Source organism: Phacochoerus africanus, chromosome 2 (genome assembly GCF_016906955.1).
Source record: "Phacochoerus africanus isolate WHEZ1 chromosome 2, ROS_Pafr_v1, whole genome shotgun sequence".
Classification (NCBI taxonomy): Eukaryota; Metazoa; Chordata; class Mammalia; order Artiodactyla; family Suidae; genus Phacochoerus; species Phacochoerus africanus.
Window position 1 is genome coordinate 244,984,756 of NC_062545.1, and position 10,732 is coordinate 244,995,487.

Here is a 10,732-nt window from a genome sequence, read left to right on the forward strand (position 1 = left end):
TTTTCAGTCCCCCTCCAATCAGGAGATGGAAGTGACTCTACTCGCCATCAGAGGTTTCACTGCTCCCCACTATTGCATCATCACAAACAAAATGTAACACAGTCTCCTCCAACAACAACGCATGGTCCTCTAACCTGAGGACCAGGCATAGTATCGAAGCTTATGAAACTTACACAGAGTCTAAAAAATGTCTTATAAAATTCAAGACGGTTATTGGTTTTCAATTCATCCTGTTCAATTTTGATTTAAAAAACTCCTCTGCTTGTGCCATTTGTCCCTCTACACTGCCTCAGGCCAGGTCCAAAAGAGGATGGACGGCTGTGATGGGAGACGGGTTCGTCATCCCGACAGTCTTTAGTACCAAAGCACGAAAAGCCCTGATGCAAATGGCTTCGGGTAGGCACTTTGTCGAGTCCCATAACTAGAAATCCAAAGACTGAGCAACTGTGGGAGCAACATAGTTTGAGCCCCGGTTCCATTTCTCTGCAATTCATTTGGCTCAGACCCTGGGTACTGGTTTCATCCTCAGACAAGCTCCCCTCCTGGTCTCAATGGATCCTCCACCTTAAGAAAAAACAACAGCCAGAAGGAAAATTTCCCCCACACGCCAAAATGTCTCTTTCAGACAATCTCCATTCTCTTCAGATGTCTCTGACATCTCATTGGCCAGAATTATACCGTATGCTGGAGTTCCCATTGTGCCTCAGCAGGTTAAGAACCTGACATTGTCTCTATGATGATGCAGGTTTGATCCCTCACATGCCTCAGTGGATTAAGGGTCTGGTGTTGCCACAAGCTAAAGCATAGGTTGCAACTGCAGCTTGAATCCAGCATTGCTGTGGCTGTGGTATAAGCCTGCAGCTGCAGCTCCAGTTCACCCCCCCTATCCTGGGAACTTCCATATGACAATTAAAAAAAAAGTCTGCCACAGGTCCTTCCCTACACTAATCCATGGATGAAGAAAAAAAGACCACTATTATTGGTCTACACCAATTAGCACTCACCTGTGGGAGCTAGAGTAAGTCCAGAATCACAAAAGCACAGGGACATATGTGGGTACCATCAGGAAGGCAAATGTTTAGGCTACCAACAGTGTAAACGGCAGAGGATTTTTGTTTGTTTGTTTGTTTGTTTTCAATGGCTGCATCTGTGGCATATGGAGGATCCTAGGCTTGGGGTCTAATTGGAGTTGGAGCTGCCACTCTACACCACAGCCACTGCAACTCCACCGCAGTGTGGATTTGAGCCACATCTGACACTTACTCCACAGCTCACGGCAAGGACACATCCTTAACCCCCTGAGGGAAGCCAAGGATCAAACCCCCATCCTCAGGGATACTAGTCGGGCTTGTAACCCACTGAACCACAGTGGGAATTCCAGATTTTTAAAGCAATGAAACTTACTTCCAGAAGCAATAGAGATTTATGAAGAGCACATATAAGGATAGGTGGAAAATACATAGCCATGGTTAAACATAACAATGAAACAGTAGAGTAGCAAGCCTTAGAGACTAAGGCTGCCAGGTCCAGCATTAATTATTAGGTGTATGCAAAGGTGCATAAAGCCTTTGTCTTTGAGATAGACTGTCTCGCTACCCTAGAAAGGGAACACGATAGGGTGAAAGTTACTGGGATCCACATATATATACATAAATAGAATGACAAAAAGTGTTCTGGAGATACTTCTGCCATCAGCCAAGAAGGGGGATACAGCCTAGAGAATCAACATGTTTGGAAAAGTCAATTCAGGAGTAAATCTTTCCCAGAAGTTACAGAAAATACTTAACATGCATCAGAAACCAGGAGAGCACATCCACCCGGCCCACTTTTCATTTGTTTAGAAAATAGTTAGGGGAGACAGGAAAAACAGGTGGAGCAAATTGCGCTGATTGGCAACTGAATAGTCTTTGCTGGTGATGGATCTCATTTTTGTTCACGGTCACCAAATGGACATGGTTTTCAATGGATGCTGGCCCATCTCTATGTCCATGGGTCATTCTTCTTTGTCTAAGCTGGTGGGATGGTCTCCTTTCCTTTGCCTGTTATTACTTGAGGCATGAGCATGTGATACAGTTCTGCCCCATGGGGTACCAAGAAGAATGAATGAAAACAGTAATAATAAATTCACTCCTAGTCATTTCTTGAATTTCAGAACACTAAAAATGAAGAGAAAATTGTAAGATGCTTTCTTTTGGAGAAAGCAGGGAAAAAAATCCCATAAAGTAAGAAGAATCAGATTTCGCATTGGCAACAATGGATGCCAAAAGGAAAAACCAAACTACTGAGGGAAAATTATTGTTACCGTCAATTTCCATAGGTATAAAAATTGTAAAGAGTAAGGGTAAAATAAATACAGATAAACATGGATCTTTTGAAATAATTACTTGAATTTGTACTTAGTAAAAATGGCCAAAAATTGTTAATAAGGCCAATAATTAAAAAGACAAAAGATGGGGGAGGGATGGACTGGGAGTTTAAGATTAGCAGATGCAAACTCATATATGGATAATTGACAAGGTCCTACTGCATAGCACAGGGAACTATATTCACTTCCTAGGATAAGCCATAATGGAAAAGAATATATACGTATGTATAACCAAATCACTTTGTTGTACAGCAGAAATGAACACGACATTGTAAATCAACTATACGTCAATAAAATAAAAAGGTTTTAGAAGGCATAAGAAACAGTGAGGAACTAAGAAACTATCAAGGTATAGTTATGTTTAAATTTATTTATTATAAAATATTATTCTGATATTAATGAGTGTGTTATGTAGAAAAAGATGTAGTATATGCTCAAGTTCCAGTCTGTTGGGCAGAAAAGTAAATATTTTGATTCTATCTCTTATTTTTTTTAACTTTTCATTATGAAAAATTGCAAGCATTCATAAAAACAGAAAACAAACTTTATTATACCCATCATCTGGATGTAATAAGTTTTCACATTTGCCATATTCCTGTAGTATTTTAAGACATCTCCCAGATATTTTAAACCTTCACCTCTAAATATTCCAGTATGCATCTCTAAAAAATTACTTTTTTATATAACCTCAATGTCCCTTTGACACATAACATGATAATTTCTTAGTATCCCTTAATTTCTTTAGTTATCCCTTAAATGTCTTTTTACCTTGTTCAAACCACACCCATACATAGCATTTGGTTTATATACCTCTTAAGTTCCTTTCAATTTTGAAGAGCCCTCCAGCTCTCTCCAATTCAAAAAGAAAAAATAAAATCCCCAAAGTTAAAAATTCCAATTTTTTTCCTGGAATTAACTTGAGAAAAGATACAAGGCCATATTGTAATCAACTGTGAAGAGACCAGCTCATAAAATGACTGACAATCTATGTTTGACTGTCTCCTTGTAGAAGCATTTAACTGTTCACTAGCCATAACATCAGTAAGAATTTTGATCTAATGGCTTGATTGTTATCAAGTTTAACAGTGTTGTTAGACATAGGTCTAAGTAGTGCTGGGCACTCCATATTACATCTGGTCATGAAAGCTATTATGTCAAGTAGATGATTTTTAGAGGTGCTAAGTCTGATCAGTAGGTTCAGATAGTGAAAATCTGACCCCTCCATTGCAAAGTGAGGTACCTTATCACTAGCATATTATCTAGAGGATGAGATTTTGTACTTTGGTAAAATTACTCTTGGGTTTAAGAGGGTAAAAAATAAAAAGTAAATGTCTAGTTAGACATTAACAAAATGAGAACAGTGCCTCTCTAGGAGCTAGAAAAACAAAATAACAGCAGAAGGAATGAGTTTATTTAAGAGAAACAGAAATTGATGAATCAGGAAAAATTAGATTTGACCAATAAACAACCCAAATGCTGTTCTAGGAAAAGATCAATAAAACACACAAATATTTGGCAAGTCAGACTAAAAGGAAAAAAGAATATGCAAACAAATAACAGGGGATATGTGAAAAATTCTAAGAGAAAAATACAGGCCAGAAAATAGGGGTGAAATTTTGAGCATATATAAATGACTAGGTTGGCTCCAAAAGAAATTTTAAAACCAGAATTAGTCAATATGAGAAATTGATCTAATAGAATTAGATGAATGAGCAAAATTAGTCCATTAATGAATGTAATTCACTACATTCAGATATTGGAGGAGAAAAACATTATGAAAATACTGATAACTAACTCTGGTATAGAAATTTCAATGTGCCAGGCACTGTTCTGTTTTAAACTTAATGCATTTAATTTCAACAAGTGCTACAAAGGCACTTACTTCACTCCTGATTAAAATCATAAAAACAAATGTTTTAGGAATAAAAAGCATCACTAAAAAATTAAAGTGTCTCCTAGAATCTATAGCAAGGATTACACTTGATAGTAGTATTAGAACTTTTCATATCAAATGTCAAATTCAACTCAAAATAGTTTAAACAAATGATTTCACAAGTAACTTGTGCAAGTTCAAGGAAATTCACCTGGATTGGCAATACCTGGATCCGAGGTTGCCCTAACTGAGATATAAAAGGTTATTAAATTGGTAAGGATATCACAATTTTGATATAACAATGTATCCTGGTGTATATAAACGAGATTCAATTTACGAAAGTTCACATAAAATTTGGTCAGGTATATTTCAGATGCACTTGGTAGTTTGATTTGGCCCAATCTCTTTCAGTTGACTCAAGATGACTGTAAATCTGGAAAAATCAGGATGGCCTCCTCTTCCATTGACATCCATATCTTACCCACTTTTTTTTTTTGTCTCCTCACCATTTCATCCCCCTTATTCAAAATTTGCTTCTGCTTCCAACGTGTTGCCTGAAGAATTTCAGGATCTCTCTCCAGGCTTGCTCTTGGGCTGCCTCATGGAGAACAGGGTCCCCTCCCCAGAGCAGGGGACGGAAAAGACCACGGGTCCAGGACCCATAACACATGGGCCAATAGGGCGGCTCTATGAGGTGGCCTGCCCCAGGGTAGAGCAGCATCCTTCCATCACTTCTCCCGTGACTTTGGAGCTGGTCCAGGGCCTGCTCAGCGTAGTCTCTGCTATTGAAGCATTCATCATCCCCCCCTATAATGAAGAGGATCGGGCCCTGGGATTTTTCAACAGGAAAGACACTCTGTTGATTCGATTCATCTCGGGGATCCCCCTTGTAATGGCGAAGGCGCACAGCCCCCGAGGCGCTGACTTCCATGCGTTCCGGAAATGAGGGAATGGGTTTTAAAACCAGATCCCGGTACCTGAGTGGAAATTCAAAGGCGGCATTGCTCCCATTGATGCAGACAGTGGCTACCACCTGCTTCAGGTAGCAGGCCATGGCCAGCCCAATCTCTGCACCTTTGCTCACAGAGATCACTCCAATTCCTGGCTTTTGGATCTAAAGAACAAAATAAAGGGAACCTATTACAAGCCAGACTCTGAGAAGGAGCTGTCCTATAAGCTCCTATAAGACCAATACAGCATTATGATGAGAAGAGTCAGAACATGTTGGGTGGGGGTGAGGATCCTGGCACTAGGGTTTCCAGCTTCAGTGACACACAGAGAACACTACCTAGTAACTCTCCTGGAGCCTTATTGTCTTAAGGGGTGGTAATATTACCTACCTTGCGGGAACAAAATGAAGATCAAGTGAAACCATAGAAATAAAAACTCTTCATCAAAAACAGTGTTCTATAAGGCCAAAAGATGTCTAAATGCACCAGCAACATTCAGTATCACGGGAGCAGAGGCAGGTAAGCTTTCTGAAGCATCAGATTCTTCTCTCCAGCTAGGGAAAGAAGCGCCCTGCTTTCTTTCTAGTGTCGGGTAAGTGGAATTCATATTTAACTAGCATTTTATAGCTACAAAGGATCCAAGGGCTACTCCTGTAAGCATTGGGAGCATAAAGGTAAAAGACTTGGATTCCATAAATGATTGCATTGCACTGCCCAGTCCAATAGCAAAAGCAGTAGGTCACAGGAGGGACTCCTTACTTTATAGCAGGCTGTGGAAGCAGAGGAAAAGGAAGAAGCCTATGACCAATGAGAGGGGCTCATAACTGTAACCCCAGTACATTTCTGTCATCAGAAAAAAAAAAACAGCATAAACTTTCAAAAGAGATCATTCTGAGATCCAATTTTTTTGAGATCTACTTCAATAGGTATAAGTGGGGCCAAGAATCTGATACTATAAAATAGCCCCAATCTGATACTATAAAATACCCCGTGTGCACCCATGTTTGGGAACCACCCATGTGAGGAATGGATCAGGGAGTGGGGGTGAGGGGGCTACACCTGGAGACAGGAAATTAATTAATGCACTATTTCCCCTTCACTGGCATTGATGATGAGGGACCAGACTAAAACAATGGCAGGGAGGATGAGGAGGGTGTGATGTACAAAGAAAGAACCTAAAACCCTTTGAGATGGGTTGAGGGTGTGGGGAAAGGAAGAAGGAAGAAACCAGTTGGGCACAGGTGACGAGGTGGATTTACTGAGAGTTTGCTATATGCTAGGCCCTCTAGGTGCTTTACACATACTAGCTCAGTCCTTCCAACAAGAAAAGGGAGATTCAGCAAGTTTAATTCTCACTCAAGTTGACAACAGTATCAAGGGTGGGAGGTGGACCTGTCCTGCTGAACCTAAATACAGACTGAATTTTGGCACTTGCCCTTTCCCCTCAGAAAATGCCACAAATAGTTACATTTAAGTTGCACGAAAATAAAAAGTTAACTCGAAAGCATTTTATCTGGGATTTAATTCTAGGCAGTCCTTTAAAAAGAGCTAAATATACTCAGAAAAATCACACATGCACTTGATAATGATGCTATCACTGACGATGGGGATCCTGGTGATGCTCCAATAGGAAATGCATCCTATCTCTTCTTGAGAAGACTCAAGGCTCTCCAGGAGGAGCATGATACCAGTCATGGAGTCAGGACGACTTAGTGGTCAGGAGCAGACATGGCCAGAAGGGCTCCGTCACTTACTTAAGTGAGGCGAGGATGCCTTCTCACCTGCAAAGTTGAGGACCTTGTCAAGAGTACTTCCTTCACAAGGTGAGTGTGAGCATTAAATGAGATGGGGCATGTGAAGCAGTTAGCATAGAGGCTAACCTAAGAGTCACCTCATACACGTTAGGTGCTATGATTGTTTTACCATGTCGGGTGGAACCTTAAGAAATACTTGCTGTTTGGACATTCTTCAACTAGAAAATGAACGGCATCCTAGTACACCCACCATTTATTGTCTTCTGTGTGCCCATAAGCGCTAAGCTGATCCTCATCAACCCAACAATCCTACAAGGAGCTATCACTATCTCCAAGTGTAAAGAGACGGCTGCAATAGCCAGAACAGGTATTCGAGATTTTTTTTCTGTAATATTGCCAGGTAAAAGGGAAAGTATTTTAGGTACCTTGGGATGAGCTAGTAGCAAGTTGGCAGCTTCCTCAAAATAGTCCAGGTCCACCTCCTGCAGCTGGTTGGGCAGGTCGTCATAGGCAAAATATGCTAAGGCCAGCACTGCAAAGCCATGAGCAGCTAAAAGACCAGCTCGATATTCAAGTAGACCCCCGATGCCCCCAAACAAGTCGATGATTCCTGGGAAAGGGCCTTCCCCTAAGAGAACAAAGACAGAAGGGAATGGGCTCAGAAAGAGTAACAGGAGGGTCAAGTAGGTAGCAGTGAAAGTTCAGGCTGAGCAGAATGAATTCCATCTTCACACACACAACAAAATGGCATGTTACTTTTAAAATCTTACTGGATCTCACTTGGATAAAGGAATTCTGACTTCCATATAAGCTTTGGCAGAACCAGAAAAAAAAAAATCCAGCTGGGAGGGAGATATTCCTCAGTGGAATATTTTATGTTTAAGAAGAAACGTAGAAAATTACTGTGTGACTTTGTTCAGGTTACTTTGTTATCTCTTTGTTCAGAAATACAAGTTTTTTGGTGGATTTCTTTTTTTCAAAGAACTCTCTAAATGCAACTTGCTGGCTTCCTCACCTGCCATCATGTTGAAAACTCGAACTCGATCCATGTATTTAGGGAATTCTCTCAGAAAACATTTATAACTTGCAGTATTTAAAGGAATCATATTTACTGTTCATAAAATGTCTTTCAAATGCATGTACTGACTACCATTTGGGGATGGGAACTAGTTTTCCAAAAAGCACCTAATATTGCATAATAGTGCCTCGATAATCTTGCTAGTTGAAAACACAATATTTTTTGGAATTTACCTTGTGGCTCAGTAGTAACAAACTCCACTACTATGCATGAGGGAATGGGTTCAACCTCTGGCCTCTATCAGTGAGTTAAGGATCAGTTGTTGCCCTCAGCTGCAGTGTATGTTGCAGACTGGGCTCTGATCTGGCATTGCTATGGCTGTGGTGTATGCTGACAGCTACAGCTCTGATTTGACCCCTGCTGGGAACATCCATATGTTGAGGCTGTGGCCCTAAAAAGCCAAAACAAACAAACATACATACAAAAAGACAGTATTTTGGCCATTTGGCCGAAAAAATATATATGGGAAATAATGGTTCCCCAACATTTGATGCCCTTTTTTTTTTTTGTTTTCTTTCCATCACAATGTTATCCATATCACCAAGTTTAGTCTCACCTGGAGGCAGGAAAAGGGCTCCTCGCACCCGCCCTTCTCGGATCTTCAGCCGCTGCACCCCAGGGCTGGAGAACCAGCGTTGCAACTCCAGGCTGGCCCTGGGCTGAACCACGCCCGACTTTTGCAAATAAACTGAGTCATATAGATCCAGGGTGATCCAAAAGGGGCTGTTCATCACCTCCAGCTTAAGCAGCCTCCCAAAAGCCTTCTCAGGCTTCAGAGACCAGAAGAGGCCCATCGGATGGACCCCCACAAAGTCACCTCCCAAGGCAGGATCCTGCTCCAGGTCCAGCTCACCAGCCTCATTAGCCCTGTAGAAGGCTCTGGACTGGAACAAATTCCCCTTCTCATCCTTCAGCGATGCCATGAGGGTCACCACCTGCAGTGGGGCCAGGCCCATCACTCGGATGTGCACTGGCTCATCTGCAAGGGCACTTACTGGGGTGGCTGTCAGCTGGAACATTGGCAACCTGCAAAGAGACCAAGCAGAATTTCCTGCCCTGCAGTGGAGAGGAGACTCTGTGTTGGAGACAGATTCCAAGGAAGAGACCCAGGCGAGGCTTAAATTAGGTCTGGCCAAGGTAGACTTCTGGGAACTAGTGCAAAATACACAAGATATTTAGAGGAGGGGAAATAAGGTGGGCAGAGAGTGCTCATTATTCTCATTTCATGTATGAGGAAACAGGCTAAGTGGTGTGCTCCAAGTCTTGTAAATAATTAATAGTAGAACTGGAAATTCAAGCTAGGTCTGACACCACAGCCCCCTCCTATCTTATCCATGGTGACACTGTAATAAATGTTAGTTTTGTGGTTCTGAGTAAGTTGAGCTTCAGTTCTGCACTTGAGATCTTTCCCATGTGACCTATTTCACAGGTGTTTGTTAGGATCCAAGTGGGTAATGCAGGATTAAGGGTTTATAGGAAGGCTCAGTGCTGCTTTTCACCTTTCTTGCCTATATAAATAAGCAAAATGTTAGCGTGTTGTTTCTTTCCTTTTTTCCTCTTTTTTGGTTTCCAAGCTCTCCCTGCCATTTTAAGACCAACCACCGGCTCTTTTCAAAATTCCCATTATTTGCTCTTTTTAAAAGAAAACAAAACTTCATGACCTGCTTTTGTGGCTTTCCAATGGAGTGATAAGTGTCAACAGTTGTTTGTAGTAAAAAGACTGTAATATAAGTTTATCAACTGCTTCATATTTGGCTCCTTTTTGAGCAAAATGTGTGGGTATACTCTCATTTCTTCCTCTCTCCTTCCCTTGCGTCTTTCTCGCCTTTCTTCCAGACTTCATCCACAAAGGATTTGAATCTTTTTATAAGAGAAATAATAAAATAAAATAGGATTGAGAAATAAGAAAAAGAACCAGAAATACTAAAGTGAGAGCCAAAGGGAAAACGGCAATCTGTCAGTTCTATTGTTGTAATCCTTCTCATAGAAAATGGTACCGGGTTTTTTCAAGGGAAAGGAAAAAGTGCAGCCTTTTCATCTTTTTGCCAAAAGAAATTTCTTATATGAGACTTTGACATAGGTACGTATCATTTGTTTCAGTAATATCTTCACACAAATTGTAGCAATAGGTACCCCATCATGAAGCTTGATTCTCTAGGGGATCCCTGATTTTATTTTATAGAGAAGGCAAAACAAAGCCTTTAGGGTTTAGATTTGTGCGCAGAAAAGATTCTGAAGGAAATAAACTGGCCCTGGCAATGCACAGGCAGAAGAGAGGCTTGATGTGCAGTTCTTCACTGTTGAAAGGGGGCCACCGGAAGAAAGACAGGGTCAAGGGAAAGTCATTTTGTGCTTCTTTTCAAAAAGTGATTTTATGCAAAGGACACCACACCTTCCCACTTGGTCCCTCATCAAAAACCAGCATTACTAACCATTTCATGTAAAGCTAAACTCAAGGTCAATGGAATGATTTTGACTAAATAGAATAATCGTGAATGTTTTCCCTCAATACCAACAGAGTTCTTGGCAGACCAACTGGCATCAGTTCAACCTTCCTATGTCACTCCTTTGTGCTAGGGAGATGGGGCACATAATATGGGTAACAGCATCTCATGGGACATTTCAGTGCTTCCTTGATATCTTCTGATCTGGTCCTTCCTATAAGCCTCCGTCATCTTCTTTTCTTTCTTCCCAAGAAGAGAGATCATTTAG

The 10,732-nt window shown here is 41.1% G+C and overlaps 1 protein-coding gene across 1 annotated transcript; it reads right to left on the reverse strand.

The window, feature by feature from the left end:
* Positions 1–2,891: 2,891 nt before the first annotated feature.
* Positions 2,892–9,422, reverse strand: LOC125120193 (acyl-coenzyme A amino acid N-acyltransferase 2-like). The gene is made up of 3 exons (XM_047768058.1): positions 8,577–9,422; positions 7,368–7,570; positions 2,892–5,352 (listed from the first exon to the last, which is right to left on the reverse strand). The coding sequence occupies exons 1-3, from the start codon at positions 9,037–9,039 to the stop codon at positions 4,762–4,764; spliced, it is 1,257 nt and encodes a 418-aa protein (XP_047624014.1). The 5' UTR covers positions 9,040–9,422; the 3' UTR covers positions 2,892–4,761.
* Between the last annotated feature and the right edge of the window lie 1,310 nt (positions 9,423–10,732).

Coding starts and splice junctions, on each gene's coding strand:
- LOC125120193 (XM_047768058.1), bottom strand. CDS start 9,039: ATGTTCCAGCTGACAGCCACCCCAGTAAGTGCCCTTGCAGATGAGCCA. Junction 7,571..8,576: donor AGCCCTTTTCCTGCCTCCAG/GTGAGACTAAAC, acceptor TTGTTCTCTTAG/GGGAAGGCCCTTTCCCAGGA. Junction 5,353..7,367: donor TGCTACTAGCTCATCCCAAG/GTACCTAAAATA, acceptor TTTGTTCTTTAG/ATCCAAAAGCCAGGAATTGG.